General features: G+C 38.4%; 2 protein-coding genes and 1 long non-coding RNA gene across 3 annotated transcripts; 2 read left to right on the top strand and 1 right to left on the bottom strand.

Moving 5' to 3' along the window:
• The first annotated feature begins 773 nt into the window (after positions 1-773).
• LOC148721927 (uncharacterized) lies at positions 774-1,952 on the top strand. The gene is made up of 2 exons (XM_088735340.1): positions 774-894; positions 1,365-1,952. The coding sequence occupies exons 1-2, from the start codon at positions 871-873 to the stop codon at positions 1,797-1,799; spliced, it is 459 nt and encodes a 152-aa protein (XP_088591466.1). The 5' UTR covers positions 774-870; the 3' UTR covers positions 1,800-1,952.
• Positions 1,953-8,892: 6,940 nt separating this feature from the next.
• LOC148721928 (uncharacterized) lies at positions 8,893-10,823 on the bottom strand. Its single transcript, XM_088736737.1, has 2 exons — positions 10,690-10,823; positions 8,893-10,013 (listed from the first exon to the last, which is right to left on the bottom strand). Exons 1-2 carry the CDS (start codon positions 10,711-10,713, stop codon positions 9,582-9,584), a joined length of 456 nt encoding a protein of 151 aa, XP_088592863.1. The 5' UTR covers positions 10,714-10,823; the 3' UTR covers positions 8,893-9,581.
• A 3,003-nt stretch (positions 10,824-13,826) lies between these two features.
• Positions 13,827-17,713, top strand: LOC148721929 (uncharacterized). Its single transcript, XR_015992145.1, has 2 exons — positions 13,827-14,053; positions 16,560-17,713. It is a non-coding gene; the product is annotated as an uncharacterized LOC148721929 (long non-coding RNA).
• The last annotated feature ends 2,784 nt before the right edge of the window (positions 17,714-20,497 follow it).

A 20,497-nucleotide genomic window follows, 5' to 3' on the forward strand; every position in this document is an offset into this window, starting at 1 on the left:
CAGAATTGGCCCAGCAATGGAAAGGGAAGAGGATGTGCGGAAACGTTAAACCTGATTATAACTACACGTATATGGGAAACAGAGATTTTCAAAAAGATTAAAAGTTTAAAGCCATCCATGGAAGTTGTTTGTTATGCAAAATGTGCCATCCAGGCTGCTTCATCAGTGTGTTTCAAATAAGAATGTCGTGGCCTTTCCCCTTCAAATTAACTCAGTGAAAATTGTTCCCCTGTAACATGTGTCTTCTCTAGTGAACATCTTGTTGAAAGAAACATTAACAACTTGGACACAGCTGTTGAAAAAGACTCCAAGTGGGGGAACGCAACCTGTAGATTAATCTCAGTATCTAATGACGCTAGGCCTTTATGGCTCCCTTGCTGTGGCTCACTCTCTTCAAGCCCCAGGCTCTGGGTGTGAGTCGATCTGGTTCCGCCTCGCCTAGTGCTTGCACGTACGGCTTTCAGGCTGATGGTAAATTGAGATTCTTTACGTTTACATTACCATGATTTCTAAAATAGTCTTCCTACGCTTTTCTGAATCTATTTAAGTCGTACTTTCTGCAGCCAACACTACTAGAAAAAACTAACATTCAGCATTGATCACATCGACGGTTCAGCTTCAAGTACCGACCTCAGAGGGTACCATCAAATTACCTATAACCGAATACTTATGAGCAAGTTACGATAATTATACTTAAACAATCTTCACACGAACAGGCATCAAAGGCAGAGCCGGCGAGATAATATTAATAACCAAACAGGCTCTGACAAGTTCCTCCACGTCTAACAGCCTCGAAACGAGCAAGAAGCAGAGGACAAGAAAGAGTGCACAACACCTTTCAGAGAACACGTTACCGAAGAGGAGAAAAGAATGGGTTTCATAACCTTCTTTACGGTGAGTTTTTCAATTGTTCAAACTGTGCACTTAGATTAATTCATTTTAATTGCAAGAAATTTCTATTATGTCTTATTCTGATTTTAAACTACTCAAATTTGTGTAGGCAACGTGGTCGAGTAATTTTGGCCGGTATGCTTCAAATCTTTCCTTTCCTTGTCATCAAATGTTCACCATACTATATATACAAGTTTCTTTTTTTTTGTAATGCAAAGTACCGCTTATTTGCTTACTGCACCTTTAAAAATGGCCAGCCAAAAAGCGTCATTTTAAGAATTGAAGAGTGTTATTAACACTTTATGTTCTGACCAATTTCGTAAAATCAATAAATTGTAGAATGAGTCCTAGATTTGCTGAATGCACTGACACTAACATTTTTAGAATACAGCTTTATTTTCGGCACAATTTTGCAGAAAGAAATGTTGATGAAATTGCTTTCAAAAATCAAAATTTTCTTCCTTTTGCCGTAGTTCATCGCAGCCTTTCAGTTGGTGCAAAGTTTCCTTTTCTGCAAAGTATGTTCAAGTCCTGTTAGAGTCCCTCAGTTGCAAGGAAACCAGGCTTTAGCAGATCTTAATATGAATGGCAGCGAATTTACAAGTGCGCTGTCCGGTAAACCGTCCTCTTTACTTGAACCGCACGAAGAGGATGGCCCAAGGAGCACTAAAGAAAACCATCATTTCTTCTCTCGACTCTCTCGTTCACTGAACCCCTGTGAGGAAAAGAGAGTACGAAAGTGGAGTCGTTGCCTTGAAAGATATATCGCTGAGGTTCATTGCAAGAAACATAGTGTCGGTTGTTACTCGCCGGACAATATTTCGCCGAAGTGCAAGAAAAATTACAAAATCGTTTTTGGTCCAAATAGTTCTTGTACAATGGCTTCGAATTGTACATGCGCGGCATAAAGTAATCATGTTTTGAAACCACTACACAGGACCTTTTCTGAGCTCGTCTTTCGCGATTTATGATTAAACGGTGATATATGTAGTCGTTCAGAACATAAGTTATGCCTGATTTAAGTTTTCAACGAATCGAGTAAATCCTCTCTAAATCGTAAATAACAGCCATCTTGGATCGAGTACACTCCAGCCAGCACAGGTTGTTCAAAGGTAAGTTAAATAACCCAGGGTTGGTGTGATATTTGATTTCAGATCTGAAAGCTTCAAAAAAAATTCAATAAATTCCATTTGTCTACAATTTGATAATTGAATGCTCTAAGAAGAATTGGGGGAATTATCCCAAAACGGCTTTTGAACAGAGAAATATAGAAACCTGGATTAAAATTTAACGCTGGGTTAGCGCTAATCGGTCTTCGAACAACTAGGCCTTGGTGTTGGTGGCTATTTCGAAAACTCGAGATGAAGTGATAAACAGAGTCATGACTTCTGACTTCCGCTCGGGAAGTTGAAAACGTCGAACCTTGCCCCCGACAACAGTCCATCCACTAGGACAACCCATGCTCTCTGAAAATCAGACTACATAATGAACTTCTTCAGATGTGTTTTCGAGTTTGTCTAGAGTTTTAATTAACGAGCTTGTTTCGAAGTGCAGCATTGGTAGAAAATCATCAGTTTAAATACATTCGGTTTGGTAACGGGGCTGAGAAGTCAGGTAACGCATTGTTTATCTTTCAAAGGTTTGATTCGTGCTGTTATAGTCACAATTGTTTGTTTATAGGATAACCGCCGGAAATTTCCGGTCGATCGGCTACGGTTTTTCAGTCCATTTTGGAAAAAATTGAACAAATATTTCTTCGATTTTGTGCTGATCGCCAAAATTAATCATCCTTGTTCATCAGTCTAATTCGTTTAGAGCTCTTAAGTGTACATAACATTTAATGAATTGTATGTAATAAATCAATGTTTCATAATTTTTAAAGGTAATCTTCTAAGACGCTTAAGCTGATTGCTTGATGTGCTTTTTATGATTAGATAAATGACTGATTCACTCTTTTAAACTAGGAAACTTTTTATCTTTTTACCCATCTAATTCATCCTCTTTGAAATGAAAAGTACCCCGATAAGTGTGCATCATATTTTTCTATTGAGCATTTGTCGACAGCTTTTGGTCTCTCCAGTGTTTTAAGGGAGGCTTGAGGAACAAAATTTCAGTTAAGGTCAGGACAGCGAAGGTCTGCTGGTTGTGTTCTCCGTATCACTACTCGAACGGTAAACAGACTTTAGACTACGTCTCGTCAAGAGGCACAGATGTCTTAAACTTTCCCAACTCCTCTACTTTTCATCTTAGACCATGTAAACACGAAAACAAAAACTCGTCTATATTTCAAATATAATCGATAAATGAGCTGAATAAAAATAGGATGAGGCTATGTAAGGACTTGTTGATGAGCCAACATCTTATCACTCATCAGAGCCGTAAGGCCCACAGAAGGTCCAATTCAGTTTATTGTTGTCAATTTTAAGCAAATCTGCCCTCAAGATAGGATCTATACAATGTAGGTTTGTCGACTTCCTGTTTAATGTTTTGTTAGTGTGTTCACTTTCACCTGAGACCATTAGAGTTTCTCCGCAAACTTTGTACGTTTCCAGTACTTCGGAAGGAACACAAAGGAAATCCAGTTTTTCTGTGGTTTTGTGCAGCATTGGAAAACTTTTTTTAATACGTTCTTATGGGTCGTGAAAAACAAAATCCACTCAAAATATTAAGATCAACCTCTGGCGCCACCTAAGCTTGTTATTATCATGAATGGTTATCTTTCGACACCCCTGCACATTAGCCTTCCGTCTCCCAAGTTTGATTCTGACTTACTTGTGAAAAAGAGCTTTTTCTTGGATTTAACACTTTAAGTTATTTACTCGTGGTAAATTCGTTCTTTCTTGTTAGGTTGCCATAGCTATTTGGCCATAAGGAGCCCTACTTTGCAGTGTAAACTAGGCAAAGCAACCTTAAACTTTGAAGAACTTCTATTTCACTAGCCAGGTGTTGGACAGATGCCTAAATATGTAAGGAAGAAACGGGAAATTTTAAATTTAGAATAAAGTTGAAACGGAAAAGTCTATCATTACATGAATACCGCCGATAGATGTGAACCTTCCTTCCTTTCACTTTTCTTTCCAAATCGACTCGCAATCTATCGAGGAAAAAAGGAAAACATGTCGAAGTAATTTTGTTAAATGAATAAAGGGGGTAAATTTCTAAAGAAACTGTGGTGTTGCGTCGGTGGGGGTAACGAGGTAATTTGACATATCAACTAAGTTCAAACTGTAAATTGGCCACCGTAAAGAGTTTAAAAGCTGACGTTTCGAGCTTTAGCCCTTCGTCAGAGCGAATGGAGGAATTGTGGGTTGCGTGTGGGTTTATATGCAGAAAGTGGAGCTACGTTATTAGTGAGAACATGGTGACGAGAAAAACACGACTGAATTAGTGAAATGAAAAGCGTTCTTTCATACCCATGGGGTTAAGACTGACGATTTGAAAGATAAACTTTTGTTCTAGAGTTTTGCGGCTTTTCGAGCCACCTAAGTGAAAGACCGCAGATTGCCATATGCTGCTTAGAATGATTAGGTAGATTAAAGTGTCTGGCGACTGGTTTTGATGCGTCCTTGTCATTCCTTTCTACGTCGCGAAGGTGTTCTCGGAATCGTTCACCTAGTCGTCTTCCTGTTTCGCCGATGTATATCATTTTGCAATAAGTGCAAGTTATGCAATAGATGACGTTGGCGGAGGTGCACGTGAAATGATCAGTGATCTTAATGGATCGTTTGGGTCCCGGTATTTTCACAGTGTTGTGAATGAAAGGACAAGTTTTGCATCGTGCGCGAACGCATTTAAAAGTGCCGGGTTGGTCATTAGTTTGGAACGAACTTCTGACCAAAAAATTGCCTATGTTTTTGTTGCATTTGAATGAAATGAGTGGAGGTTGCGAAAAGATAGTATCAGTCTCTGGATCGTTTTGAAATTATTTACAGTTTTTAAGAATAATGGATTTAGTTGATATACCAAATAATTTTGTTAAACATGATCGCCATTTCACGATGAGCCTCTTCCAACCGATATCAATAAATAATTTCAATAGACACTGACTGATAAAGCCGTTGAATCGGCTGCTCCTTCTATCATTGGTGCCGTGATATGCTTGTTGGGGATAAAATAACATCACTGCTTTAACCTTTTCAATCCCAAGATCTCATTAGCAATTCTCCTTACTGTCTTCCATATAGTTCCTATGATGTTAGTTCAGAGAATTTGGTACTGGATCAGCTGATAATCCCTGATTTTCTTTTTTCCTTATCCTCATCACTTGTCTGCTGTTGTATTGATATTGAATGGAGAAATGTCTTGGTCACTAATTGGAGTTACAGGGTTAAGGAGAGAGCAGCCATCTTAGAAGAAAGTTTTTGTTTGATTATCGCAAAGAATCATGGGTGCGTAGATGGAGATGGGTAGATGTCGATGTGAATGCGATTTTATATCTTTGGCCTAAAACTTGTTTCGTGTGGTTGAGCACAAAATGACAAATTAGGATAAATGCCTCTTCTACATAATGAGAAACATAGGTTCCTCAGGAAAAATAAAATGAACTACGGAGTTTTACAACTGTTATTTACGGTCAGTGGCTCTTAAGATAATGCAAGATTACGTTTATCGTTGAACCGAACATATCGTGCATCATACGTAATTAACTCTTTTGTTAACTTGTTGACACTGAACGGCACAAAATTACAACGAAGCAATGTGACTATTAAAACGTTTTCAGAATATGATGCTTAAAAGAAATGCAGACCAAATATTTTCCAACCCAAGGCTGCCTTAAGTGTATCCTCAGAATCATATTCTGAAAAAATTCACATTTTAAAATTGTAAACTAGACAAGATGTCTCAAAGGTACACGAGATGGTTTATTCAGTAGTCCTCCATTATGGTATGACACATGGAAAGTTTATGTGAACAAGTATGCATGATCACTGACGATCTCGATATTCATAACTCACACCTGTTAATCCTGGTTCACATATAATCGCAGACGATCGCTGAAACCACTCAACCGAAGATCGCGAATCGCATGTTTATATATGATAGCAGCCGATCGCAGCGATCTGTGACAACCGAGTCCAAGAGTTGCCATTCAGTGGTAATACAATGTAACTCCAGTCAACCAACATGGACGCAGAGGACACTGAACTTTTATTAGGTGTTAACATCCTGCTTCTGTTATCTTTACTTAAACGGAGAATCGGCTGCCAGATTAAAGAAGAAACTTCGCTTCACACCGAGGTTCTTTACAGAGAACGTCAAAGTAGATTCAATTTACCCCTGGTTTAACTATGACCACCTGCCAACCAGTATAACTAATAAAAGACGGTACAGAAGTTCATTACGAAAAATGAAGCGTTAAAAAAGACTAGTTTTAATGGAAGTTTACCTCACCTGTAGCACGTGCATTCTACTGGTTATAGCTGCCTCCAAAACCAAGATGTACTGAAGGGTCGTTAACCTTTTAGTTTTTATTTCAAGTGCAGTCGATTTTTTCAGTCCAAACCCTTAATTTTCACTTGACGTTCGACCATGTTAGAGTCCCTAACTGTGGTTTTCTTTTTCCAACACTGGCAAAATGACCTGTTTGTGACCCATTAGAAACGCGAAAGAAAACGGACAGATTAAAGCATGAAGCGCAATGAGATGCGTTTTGAAACTCATCCCTATAATGTGACTAAAATTGACCTGAGAGAGGAAGGCTTTTTTCAAAGAAGCTCTATCAACTTGAAATGAATTTTTGAAAGACATTGTTATCAAAGCGGCCGACAAGGGTGGCGCAGTAGTTGTTTGGCGGACCGACCTCTACCGAAAGAAGCTCTGCGGCAACTTTCTGACACCTTTTTATCAAAAGGTTGACCAAGATTTTCCTTCTATTTATCAAAACACTGTCAAAAATACGATCAAGAAACACATAGCTAAACAAGAATTTCCGGGACCCAAACGATCCATTAAGATCACTAATCATTTCACTTGCACCTCCGCCAACGTCATCCATTGCATAACTTGCGCTTATTGCAAAAAGATAAACATCGGCGAAATAGGAAGACAACTAGGTGACCGATTCCGAGAACACCTTCGCGACGTAGAAAGGAATGACAAGGAAGCATCAAAACCAGTCGCTAGACACTTTAATCTGCCTAATCATTCTAAGCAGCATATGGCAATCTGCGGTCCGTCCTCACATTTAGGTAGCTCGGAAAGCCGCAGAACTCTTGAACAAAAGTTTATCTTTCAAATCGGCACTGTTAACCCCATAGGTATCGACGAACACTTTTCATCTTACTAATTTATTCGTGTTTTTCTCGACACCATTTTCCCACCAATAGCGTAGTTCCACTTTCTGCATATAAACCTACGCGCAACCCACAAATCCTCCATTCACCGTGACGAAGGGCTAATGCTCGAAACGTCAGCTTTTTAACTCTTTACGGTGGCCAATTTACAATTTCAACCTGAGTTGATATAACCAAATTACCTTGTCACCCTCACCGACGCCGCACCACAGTTTCTTTAGAAACTCACCCCCTTTATTCATTAACATTCTCAAAACCTGGTATCTTTCCCTGAAATTATGTCAGAAAATCAACGTTCTTGATTTCTCTTTTTAAAGAGTGTGGGTGTTGCTTGTCACAAGAGATTGTAATTTCTTACTAGGGCAACGGAACCTGTCAAATATGCCAGATGTAGTTTTACACTGTAAAAAAAAGGCAAACTCGAAAATATGGACGGAAAGCCGAGCACTGTGAAGCGGATGGCTAATATACAGAGACAACCATTCATTCGATAAAAACTCAAAGTGGAACGTAACCGGAAGTCAATCTTAACATTCTGTTTCAGTCCATTCTGTTTAACACGAAATTAATGAGCGCATGGGAAATACTTTTCAAAAAATTTGGCTGACCTTAAGAAAGACGCACCTGAGCTGTTTAAAATTTCTTTTTATATCACTTTTTTCCATTTACTCCGCCTTAGTTAGTCAATTATAATCACTTAAAATTTATTCTTGGCGGTATGAGCACATCCTCAGCGCAGAGTTAGTTTATTGTGATGTTAAAAAATAAGTACAGAAAAGAAACAGTGTACAGCACGCCGCCTCCTAAACATCTTGTACATTGCACAACGATTTTTTTCTGTTCGCTTCACAGATTTAGGCAGAAATGCAACTCCCCGGTGGCATGACTCAAGCCTACCCTAACCTCTCCGCCATAGATGACCTCCGTGCCGTGCGCTGTAAGTGCACTGATATTTACGATGACCTTACTCTTGGATATTATTACTTCTTTTCTGCGCTTTCGTTTACATTTCTAAGTCGTAAAAACTTTCGGGTGAAATCAAAATGGACTGTAAAGAAATATAGCCTTCCATCTGCTCAAAACCACGGACAAACTGAATTTCCTTTATCAAAATATGCATGATAAACATCGTCTGTCTCCATGGTGACCATGAAGTGATGCGTACATACAATCTTTGCGGTTTTTTCGGAGAAACTCTAATGGTCTTCCATTGGAAGTGAACGCACCATCAAACGATATCAACAGGAAGACTACCTACCTTTAAAGCCGGAATTTAATCTTAAAGAGGGCAGAAAATCTAATCTTAAAGCTGACGACAAAAAGACTTTTTATAGTGCCTTAACAGGCGTTCATTCTGAAAAACTCGGGAAGTGAGGAGAGTTCGAGACGGTCGTGCTTTTTGACGAGATGCTGTCGGAAGTTTGTGTACCTTTTGAATTGTGATATGGAGAACATACTGAGTTTTCCTTCGCTATTAATGACTTTGGCTCAATTTTTGTTATTACACCCTCCTAAAAATATTGTGGAGACCACAAACTGTTGACAACTGCTCAAAACAAAAATGTGACAACACTACTGTCTGGGGGTAACTTTACCCATCCACGAGAAGAAAATAGATGGGTAGACAAATAGGAAATTGCCAAAAAATAAAATGAGTCAATCATTTCATTGATCACATTAAAGCATATCAATCCATCAGCTTAGGCATCTCAGGAGATCTCCGTCGAACGTCATGAAACATTAAATTAACACATATAATTTAGTAGGGATGAGGCATGCCTAAAGGCTCCGAATGAACTAGAGAACTGAGGAACACAATTATAAAGAGGATCAGAACATCAATGTCGGTAAAGTTTTTCCAAGTTGGAAAAACTGTAGCCGATCCACCGGAAATTTCTGGTGATTATCCTATAAATAAATAAATGTGACTAGAGCAGCAGGGATCAAACCCTTGAAAGATAAACAATGCGTGGCGTGACTATTCGCTCCCATTACCAAACTGGATGTGTTTAAAGTACTAATTTTCTTTGAATGGTCCACCTTAAAATAAACTTGCTATCTTTTATTTAAAATCTAGATTAGCTTGAAAGTATGACTGAGTTTATCAAGTTGTATCGCCGACACAAGGTTTCGCGTTTTTGACTTCCTGAGAGGAAGTAAGAAGTAATAACTCTCTTTACCACTTCCGCTCTCACAGACACCAGTCCTTTTCAGGACTAAATTTCGCCGGCCGGGTGAATAACGATCCACGAACAGCTGTCATTTACTATTAACACAAAATTTTACAAGATTCGTTCAAATATTAGATAAAAAATAACGACTACATATATCACACAGTAACTATAAGGTCTAAAGACGAGCTCAGAAAAAGGTCCCGTGTAAAAATTTCAAAAATTGTCACGCCGCGCACGTGCAACTCGAAACCATTGAACAAGAACCATTTGGACCAAAAACGATTTTGTAATTTTTCTCACACTTTGGTGGAATATTGCCTGGTGAGTAACAACTGACACTATGCTTCTTGCAATGAATCTCAGCGATATATCTTTCAAGGCAACGATCCCACTTTCTTACTCTCTTTTCTTCGCAGGGATTCAGCGAGCGAGGAACTCGTGAAAAGAAAGGATGGTTTTCTGTACTGCTTCTCATGCCATGGTCTTTGTGTATTTCAAATTCAGCAAACAATTCACGGGACGGTGCACCTGTAGATTTGCTGTTAGTCTTAAAATCTGCCAAAGCCTGGTTTCCCGGCAACTGAGAGACTCCAACAGGACTTGAACATACTTTGAAGAGAAGCAAACTTTGTACCAAGTGATAGGCTGCGGTGGTCTGCGGTAAAAAGAAGATTTTGATCTATGAAAGCAATTGCATCAACATTTCTTCCCGAACAAATGCGCCCATAGATAAAAGTTCTGTTTAAGTGCTAGTGTCAGCAGCAAATCATTTCTAACCTGGGACTCATGTCATCTAAAAATTTGTTGATTTCACAAAAGTGGTTAGTCCATATTAATTTTGATCATATCAACTGAGTTGATAAAGTAAATTGGCCACCGTAAAGAGTTCGAAAGCTGACGTTTCGAGCGTTAGCCCTTCGACATAGTGAATTCACTCTGACGAAGTTGACTCATGTGAAAAAAACCCAAATTACCTTGTTACTCCCACTGACGCAGCACCACATTTTCTTTAGAACGTTACTTCCTTTACTCATACATTGTTAAAAATACCGTTCGGTTCTTGAAAGGAAATTTTCAAGTGGCTGTTCTCAAAGTGCTGTGGTTTAGGGAGAAATCGCTTATTACAAATCACAAATTGATTTTAATCAGAAAGGGTGGTGACTGCCGGGAATGGAGAGATTTCAAGCACCCCGTCCAAAATTATTCGACCGCGTTGCCCTTTAAAATTGGATAGTTTAAAAACAGAATAAGCCATCAGTACTTCGACACTGATACCTTGTAACTAAGATGAATTTAACTAAGCGCCTAGTATAAACAATTGAAAAACCCACCATAAAGAAAGTTTGGAAACGCATTCTTCTCTCCTCTTCGGTAACGTGTTCTCTTAAAGGTGTTCTGCACTTGTTGTTGTCCTCTGCTTCTTGCTCGTTTTGAGGCTGTTATATCTGGCGTAAAACCTGTTTGGTTATTGATATTTTCTCGCCTGCGGCTCCTTCGTTGCTTGTTCGTATGGAGATCGTAACTTGCTCGTGAGTATTCAGTTAGGTACATGTAATCCGATGGTATCGTCCGAGGTCGGTCCTTGATTCTGGACAACTGATTTGATAAACGCTGCAGGCTGGTTTTTTCTAGTAGTGTTTGTTGCAGAAATTACGGCTTATATAGATTTAGAACAGCATAGGATGACTATTTTAGCAGTCATTGTGATGTAAATGATAACCTGAAGAATCTCAGTTTACCATCAGCCTGAAAGCCGAGCAAGCACTGGGTGAGGCGGAACCAGGTCGACTCACGCCCAGAGGGGCTTTAAGACAGTGAACCACAGCAAGGGGGCCATAAAGGCCCACTTTCTCTGCATCACGTAGAAGGGGCCTACATGGTGATTTCTTAGTGATTCACGGCAGTATCCATAGTATTCTGACAAGATTGATCTACCGGCAGCGTTCCCCACAATTGACGACCTTTTCAACGGTTGTGTCTAAGTTGTTAATGCTTCTCAATAAGATATTTACTGAAGAGGAAGCATGTTGCAGCGGAAAAATTTTATAGGTCCTAGTTTGATTTTAAACAATTCAAAGGAAAAAAGCTACGACATTCTCAGTTGGAAGCCACTGAGGTAGAAACCTAGATGGCACATTTTGCATAACAAACAACTTCCATAGATGGCTTGATGCGATTAATTTTTCTGAAGATCTCTGTTGTCTATGTACGTGTGGTTGTAATCAGGCTTGCCGTTTCCGTACATCTTCTGCCCTCTCTATTGCTGGGGCAATCCTGGGTGCACGTCTCCTTGTAAAGCCAACTGACGTGATTCCGGTTGCATTTCTCAAACTCCCCCAAACTGCGGAACACTAGTTTTGTGGAAGAAGACAATTCATTTCAGTTTGTTAGCCACCTCTACAACTGCAAGTGTCGAAGGAAACGAAGGGAACTTTAATTTACCCCAACAGCTTAAGGTGTAGTTACTGAGAGCAAACAAATCATTTAACATTTCATTTTGTATTGAGATTAGTGACTTTGAAGTCAAAGACTGATCGAATCGATCTTACTCGAGAAAGTTGATTTGAACTTGTTTGTGATATCGGACTCTATTCAAGACAATCTCTCTTTCTGTCGTGTAAACTTGTAGCTGTCCATAAGCAGGAAATGAAAGTACTTCAATTTGCATCAATCCCCTCACACCCGTCCAAATGACTTACGGACCACAGCAATTAAACTCAGAGTAAATTTCGACCCTTTAACAAAACACAAAAACGTAATCAAGTCGAAGGCTGGGGCAGTAAGGAAATTTGTAGTCCAAATGAAAAGGACTTCGAATGACTGAACAACGTATCTATTAATGCGTCTACCGTAGACGCATTAAATGGCATTTATTATCGTTCCGGACATTAACTTTCATGATTGACTCGACCCGAACCCCAAGATCATTATTTCGATACAATTCTTTCTTTTTAAAAAGCTCTGCTGACACGAAAGAATTAACCGTGATAGAAACTTTAATTTCATGTTACAGGTTCCGGAATCCTTTACATTTTAGCGCTGTAAAATACGTTACCGATAATTGTATTGTATAGAGTAACTGAAACATTCAGCTTTGCTTATTTATGTCTGACGCCATTTGACGCCACGGAATTTTTAGAATAAGTCACTAAATTTCCGTTCAGGTGTAGCTTTAGTCTGCTTAAATGATTTCAGTTAAGTTTAGACAATAACCAGATACAGCGAGGTGACTTTCTGGAGGAAACTTGCTGACATAAACGTTGGAAGGGAAATGCGAAGTTAAAAATCCCATTTCTGCTAATAATGGTATTAGCCGTTAAACAATATCAGTTGGCGGAAGTGTTCACTCACTCGTGGCGCCAGATATCAGCCTTCTCCTTCCGTAATCATAACGTTATTTTTTTTTTATCATCTTCAAGTGACGCGTTCTTATCTTCAGTTAGGTCTCGTAAATGACTAAATGAGTTTTATAAAACGTGGCCCTCTGCTGTATTGTTTGGAAGACATGAAAATTCGTTGCGTTTCGTCCTCTGGCTTATAATTGTTGAGCCAAAAAATGCAATTAATGATACCGAAACCTTAGTAGTTTCAATGGATAAAACATCCTGCAAGGACTGCTTTGATCTTATGAAACACGCGTCTTTCTGAGACATTGCCAGCACTTATGCTGGCGTTATGCGGGATGTTTGTTAATGAATTTAAGCCTTAAAGGTTCAAATCCTCGAGGGGGACTCTTTTTTCTACCTCAGTCTTGCATAAGTGAAAAATGATTACATTTGTTATATATTATTACCTTGATTTCATATTTCTCGAATTCAAGTACTGCTGAACAATTACAAGTTACACGTACGATACAGGTGTAAGCCTCTTCGTAACAAACATGTAAGTTGTAGAACAACTTCCGGTATCGATGCGACGGTTCTCTACAATCGACAATTGGATACTCTATACAATGATAAACATGTTACGGACCCCAGATTTGCCAAGATTAAAATTGCCTCTGCCTATAAAGACACTATCGATTAAGCGATCCCTCAGAGACCTTGGAAGGGAGGTTGGTTCCATTAGGTTGAAAGTAAAATTGGCATGAAGTAGGGTTTCCACAAGGTTTCAATTCCTAGAATCCCTCTCTAGTGAGCAAAATAACAAGTTATTTCCTCTCGCACTTCCCCTTATTGTAGCACCTGAACAAAAACTTCCTGTGTGTTACAATATAATGCGTCAATTTGCCATGTTTATCCGTAGTTCCTCACATTGCGTGGGTGTCACGGAGCCCCGGGACGTGATATAAATTTGGCTTATGATTAGGTAGCATAGCAACCATATTGTAAAGAAAAGCGAGAACAAAATTAGGCCTTACATAACGGTAAAATTAATTTTTCTGCCTGGTACTTGCAGGAATTTTTTCTAAGTATTTCCGCCAAATAATTAAACGGGAAATGAAAAAAGCACATACCTAGGTTGTGGTTAAACGGCTTTGTCAAAAACTTCCTGTATGAAGCTACGTTTTGAATTTTTCTGAACTGACCTTTAAGATTTTTGCTCCAGTATGTTTGAGATGTCTAGTACTTTCTTTACAGTAAAACCATAAAAACTCCTCAATCAACTGAGAGGCCGTACAAGTTGGCAACATTTGAGGAAAACTGCACGCATCCGTCTTTGTTGGCGCGAAATCAAGTCTAAGGACAGCGGTGGGCAAGTAAAATGTTTATAATTTTGCTGACAATTGCCATCATAAGATGCAAAGTAAACCAAACAGCTGGATATGAAAGACAACAGCTCAAAAATTGTGCAGAACTGTTACGTAATAAGAGAAATTTTGATTCTGTTCATGAAAAATTACTCCAATTGTCACAATAATGATAGGCCTACTCAAATATCGTGTTCCTCATTGAAATTACGAGTTTAAATCGAGTACTGGAATTCAAGCCTTTAAATATATTATAGATATTAAAGATACTGCTGACTCACTGATAAAATGACTACGCAGAAGACTGTAGCATTAGAGATTACTGTAGGCGAAACATGTGCTATCCTTGGTTAAATTTTTAAATTTCAAACCTACTGATTAAAACATTACAATTAATGGAATTGCCAGATTACTCATATCTTTGATAAGTTAACAAATGGTTTTTAATTTTAGCGAGTGTTTCGTTCGTATGAGATTTGAGCTCATTATAATCTATGGAAATAGTATAGTTCATCTTGACTTGAACTCAATAATACTAGCAGAATTTACAACTGTAGAATCAGCTATATGTATTGAGAACATAATGACAACATTGAGTTATTCCTTGTAAAGAACAGTATTTATGAGTAACCAGTTGCTCTTGGTATTTGCTTGGGATTAACCCGCATCATTTTGGGTTCTCTTCCAGATCATTTGAATACATTAATTCAATTTTAGCTCAAAGAAACTTATATAATTGTTCAATATAATAATGAAGACATCAAAATGAAATTAGCAATTTATTATTTTTATGATGGGACTCTCGAAACGATATCGAGGGATAATTACTACTAGAGCCTGCGAAATCGTAGGCTAGAACAGTGGAATGATTTTGATTTTCGAGGATAAAATAACAACACTATTTAGAACAGAGACGATAATCTATTCGAAAGCTTTCGTTTTTATCATCATGATTTTAAACTTACCCACATGTATATTTTAAGCTCTTTCTGATTTTTGTAGAATGATGTAACTGTTTTTCATTTCCTGAGCTGAATATATATTTTGAGTGGTTGGGCACAAAAAGATGCTGGTCTATAGGAAGTTTTCGATTTTTTTTTAAAATTATGATTTCGAACTATCCCACATGTATACTTTGAGCTCTTTCTAATCGTTATATATGTTACTGTGTTTTCATCTCCTGAGCTGAATACATATTTAGAGTGGTTGAGCTCTAAAAGATGCTGATCCATTAGAAAGTTTTCGTTTTTATTATTGCAAAGCATCATAATTTCACGAAATGAGAGCATCAGAAAAAAGTAGAACATCTACATCATAAGAAACATTGTCCATTTGTCCATTGTTGGAAATTGAGCAAAGGATTGCAGAGTTGTGAGATTGAATAATCTCCAAATCATTTAAAAATAGATTTTTAACGTGAATCGGTGAAGTCCAGTGCTGGAAAAAATATCAGGATATATTGTGATAGCACTGTTTATCATGAAATAACATAAAAATATATTGGACCTGATCATGATAATGAGATCGTAGCGCCGGATGATCACAGCAAAAGATGCTGAATTTGTTTCCTTTGGAGATCACGAGGGAAAAGATTCTCACACTTTTAAGTCGAAGACTTTGTTCAGTAATCGCATCAAATAGAGTAACAAAATCTTGCAGAATTTTAAAGTTATATTTCATTACCTATATTCTTTTTCAGTGTGCAATGATGATGTTATTGCCTTCTTGTTACAGAAGACAAAAGTTCACTATTCAGTATATATTTCTTTGATAAGCGCAACGTTATTACATGTACTTCGCCGGTTATAATGGCTAATGATTCTACATCATTTCAGTTCAATTAGTCTCAGCAGTATTTCTAAAAGATCAAATGGGCTTCACGAGCATTTGTAAAATGACTGTGTGTTTCCTAGTCAGTAAAATGTCCTTATTTCGTTGAGAGAAATCACGAGAACTTTGTGGCTGCATGTTGCTACAAAAGCATGATAGAAGACTCTCGTAAGTTGATGCCCTACAGACTCCTTATCAGTTCTAAGTGGTGTAAGCTACAACGATTCTGTCAATTGTCAACTCCAGTTTGGAGAAAAACTAAAAGGGTAATTTCTAGCATTAGAAATATTACTTTCATCTATCTATGTATAGACTCGGAACTTGGCAATCATGTAGACGCGTCAGTTTAAACAGAATATATTTTCTAACTACTTCATTTCATGCCACTTTTTAGTGTTTCTTAAGGACTGGTGCTTCCATCACAAAATAATCATAAATCATGTAGAAGAGCTAAGAAAAGGCTCTGTAAAATGATTTCAAAACTTGGGTCACGCAGCACACGTGCAACTCGAAGCTATCGCACAACAATCATTTGCACCAAAAACGATTTTGTATTTTATCGTGCACTTCGGTGGAATATTGTCCGGCGAGTAACAACCGACACTAAATTTCTTGCAATAAATTTCAGTTATATATCTTTCAAGGCAACGATTCCATTTTCGCACTCTTTTTTCCTCGCAGGAGTTTACTGAACGAGAAACACGTGAGAACAAAGGATGGTTTTCCCTAGAGCTTCTTCGACCGTGTTCTTTGCGGCGTGGTTCAAGTGCAGCAGACATTTTACCGAACAAGGTGCGTGTCGATTCCTTGTCATTCATAACATCTGCTAAAGCCTGGTTTTCTGGCAACTGATAATGAGGGACTCCAACAGGACTTGAACATACTTTACAGAGAAGCAAAGTTTGTACCAAGTGATAGGCTGCGATTATCTACATTAAGAAACAAGAAGATTTTTATCTATATAAGCAATTTCATCGATATTCCATTCGGAAAAATTTTGCTGCGAAATCAGGGAAAGCTCCATTTAAGTACATGAGTCAGTGGTCGGACGATACATTTAAACATTTCTCGACCACCTCGCTTGAGCAAATTAAATAGCTTGAAATCAGAATGAGTCACGACAAACACCGACATTTGCTGTAACTAAAAGGAATTTAACTGAGCGCGAAGTTTGAACAATTAAGAAACAAACCATGAAGAAGGATTTAAAACGCATTCTTCTCTCCTCCCTGGAGACGTGTTTTAGCTTGTTCTCTTAAAGGTGTTCTGCACTTCTTGTTGTCCCCAGCTGATTGTTTGTTTCAAGGCTGTTATGTCTGGCGTAACTTTTCAGAACCTGTTTGGCTATCGGTTTTACCTTGCCTGTTCTGCCTTTAGTGCTTGAAATCGATAACAGTGATCGTAACGTGCTAAATCGGTTAGGTAATCCGATGGTATCCTTTGAGGTCGGTGCTTAAAACTGGACCGTGCATGTGATCAATACTGCACGTAAGTTTGTTGGCTGCAGGGACACTAGTTGGGGAATGCAGAAAACATTACGGTAAAGTGAATTATTTTCTCAGGACTTGTGAATTAGTTAAAAAATGGGACACCCCTACACTTAAATTTTTTTTCCTATCTGTTACATTATTGTCCTTTGCCTTCCTAATTATTGAAGAAAGATAATTTTCATAGTTATTTTTTCACTTCTTTTTGATTTGCCTAAATATCAACTTTACTTTCGAGAGACAGTGGTTTCTGTGAGAGTGATTCTGAGAAAAAATTAGCTTCGTTAAGCCGGTAGTTTTCTAGGCTGTTGACGAAGTTTTAATAAAAAGGAACATTGCTGAATTGTCCTCCAATCGCAAAGAATAATATTCCTCGAAATTTCAGTCGACCAGATCCTGAAAACGAAAACGTGTGTAACGAGAACGAAGAGGTGAGATTCACAACGAAAAATCACCTTTCTAAATTAAATTAAAGCTCCTATTTTAAATCAACAAGACCTCTTGTAGACTTTGCTCAGTGGGAAAGTGATGACCCGTTGTGCCGAGGTAGGAAATTTTATTTTGGTATTTCCTTCTGGATATAATTTTAAAACTTCTTAAGAATGGTTTGAGAAATAATGTGAGACATGTATCTACTGAGTTTAGGCATCAAGCCAAATGAAATTTGTGTCACAAAATTTTAATTATCTCGCATCATCCCTGTAAAAATGAAAGCCCTAAACCTTAAAAAAAAAAAAAAAGAATTTGAAAATATAACAGCGTTACGACCTCCCAAGTAGTGGAAAAGAGGGTAGCTTTAGATACAGATTTTCACAGATCAAAAACGACTTTGACGAGATGAATTGAAAATTTGACAACCATGATCTCAGTTTAGGGTATGACCTCCTTCTTTTCATCGTTTTTTATGTAATTGATGTCATGCATGTGCCCAGTTCTGAACGTGGGTGCTCTGGTGAGCCCATGTCTTAATAACCAAAAGAGCAGCAGGCAGCGCATTTTTACGTAGTACTCGACAAGATATGTCGTTCTTGATTGGTGAAAGACCAATGTGTGTGTAGGTCATAGAGAAGAACAAAGGATTTCAGTTTCACAATAGCTAAGTTCTAAAATACTTGGAAAACGTGAAACCTATTTCGTCCATCATAATTATTAGATTGAATAACCAATTCAAAGAAAATACGAGCTATTTTCGACTCTTTGAAAAGTGTTTCGAACACCGAAGAAGCACTCGACAGTTAATTTGTTCAGAAAAAAGACCAACAAAACATCGCAAAAACACGAATTCATTTCGTGGTTTATAGTGAGTTGTAAGTTCAAAACATCACTCCCGCCAATGAATCACGGAATGCATTCGCGTTAATGCAATTGGTTATAAAGATTGTGTGACATGAGACTGGCTCCGGACATGGCAAGTTTAACAAGCCTGCTGAACAGGCGGCTTTTTTTATGCGAGTATAACAAAACGCAAGGGAAGGGCGGAAACCGAAAAAAAATAAGTAACGCATGTCCACGCACTGTGGTACGTGCTCTTGCACACGCTCTTGCTACTGCACTGTTGCAAACACACCCCCAGATCTCCAATCAATCACAGCGTTTGAAACTGTTTACGTTACTTTGTTTACGAAAAAAAAAAAGGCATGATTTCCCGAGAGGATTCATCAATAAACTGGTGTACGAAAATTACATAACCTTAACAACCGTAAATCGCTGTCTTCTTCCGTTCTTTTATGCACAGACATCGACTACTTTCGCCCTTCTTTGCTCGCTTTTCATCCGAATAGTGAGAATAACTTCATTTCCGTTTGATGGCCCCGCTTGGCGGTAGGCCGGTAACGGAATTGGAGAACGTGACGCGTTATGTCGTGACATCAGTCAGTCAGGACGAACATCATGACGGAAGGAGGTGGAACAGCTTGGGTTTATTCCACCACCGAGTGACTCGCGAGGATAAAAATCCATGCCTCAAATCCCGCAGAAGCATTTGGTGTGTTAATCAGACGGTAGTGAAGGTCACTTGTCGGCGAGAAGCTTCACTTGCGACAATAGGTCCTTCCCTTCGCCGGCATGTAAAGGAATTAAACCGATTTACTGTAGTGATAATGGAGAATGATATTGCAGCGACTGCCACTGCAAATAAATAAGGTTACCGAAAACTTTCTTGGAAATGATATCTGTTTACCAAAGAAATCGCGGTTGGCCCATTACTCTTAAAAATGAAGTAATTAAAATTGCACGAATTTTATATCACTGCCGGAAGAAATGTTACTTAGTGACAAAAGTGTAACGTTTTGTACTCTGCTCCCAAGTGAAAGCAGCAAGTGATGCTTTTTCACTTTGATAGTTTAATAATGATGTTGACGTTTCCGTTTCCAATAAAAATGTTTTATTCAGTTTGTCTAGTAATTGGGAAGATTCTGTAATGTTACAGGACTTACAGTCTTCTTCTCTGTGACTATTTTGTAATCGAATCAGCGGTAATATCAAAATATTTTTGAAAGCTTGAATTCCAGTACACGATTTCAACTCGCAATTCCAAGGTGAAACAATACGTCTGAAGAGGCCTGTCAACATTGTGACACTCGGAGTCATTTGTTATGAGTAGAATTAAAATTTCTCTTTTTATTCACAGTTCCACACAAGTTTAGAAATGTTGTATTTTTTACCCGACTGTTTGATTTATTTTTCACCTCACGATCATAACTGTCAGCAAAAGTGTAAGCACTTTACTGGTCTGCCGCTCTGCTGAGATTTGATTACGCGCCAACTGAGAAGGGTGCGCGGCCTGCATGCAGTTTTCGTCGAATGTTACCAACTTGTACGGCCTCTCGATTGACAGAGTAGTCTTCATGGTCTAACTGTAAAGATAGAATTGAACTTCTCTGACGCACTAAAGCAAAAATCTTGACGGCCAGTTCAGGGAAATTTTAAACGTAGCCCTAATAAAACAGGAAGTTTTTGACAACGCCACATTAAAGCTGTTCAACCACAATCTCGACTTTTGCTTTTCCATTTCCCGTTTAATTATATAGCGGAAATAATAAAAACAATTCCTTCCAGTAGCAGGCAGAAAAATAGGGCCTACCGCTATATAAGGCGTATTTTACGTTTCCGCTTTTGTTTACAATTTGGTTA

The sequence above is a fragment of the Stylophora pistillata genome, chromosome 10 (assembly GCF_964205215.1).
Source record: "Stylophora pistillata chromosome 10, jaStyPist1.2, whole genome shotgun sequence".
Classification (NCBI taxonomy): Eukaryota; Metazoa; Cnidaria; class Anthozoa; order Scleractinia; family Pocilloporidae; genus Stylophora; species Stylophora pistillata.

Excerpts from the sequence above, each read along its gene's own strand:
- LOC148721928 (XM_088736737.1), bottom strand. The coding sequence starts at position 10,713 with ATGCGTTTCCAAACTTTCTTTATG. Across the intron at positions 10,014-10,689 it reads GTTTCCAAACTTTCTTTATG|ACCACCGCAGCCTATCACTT; the intron begins GTGGGTTTTTCA and ends TTTTTACCGCAG.
- LOC148721927 (XM_088735340.1), top strand. The coding sequence starts at position 871 with ATGGGTTTCATAACCTTCTTTACG. Across the intron at positions 895-1,364 it reads GTTTCATAACCTTCTTTACG|TTCATCGCAGCCTTTCAGTT; the intron begins GTGAGTTTTTCA and ends CTTTTGCCGTAG.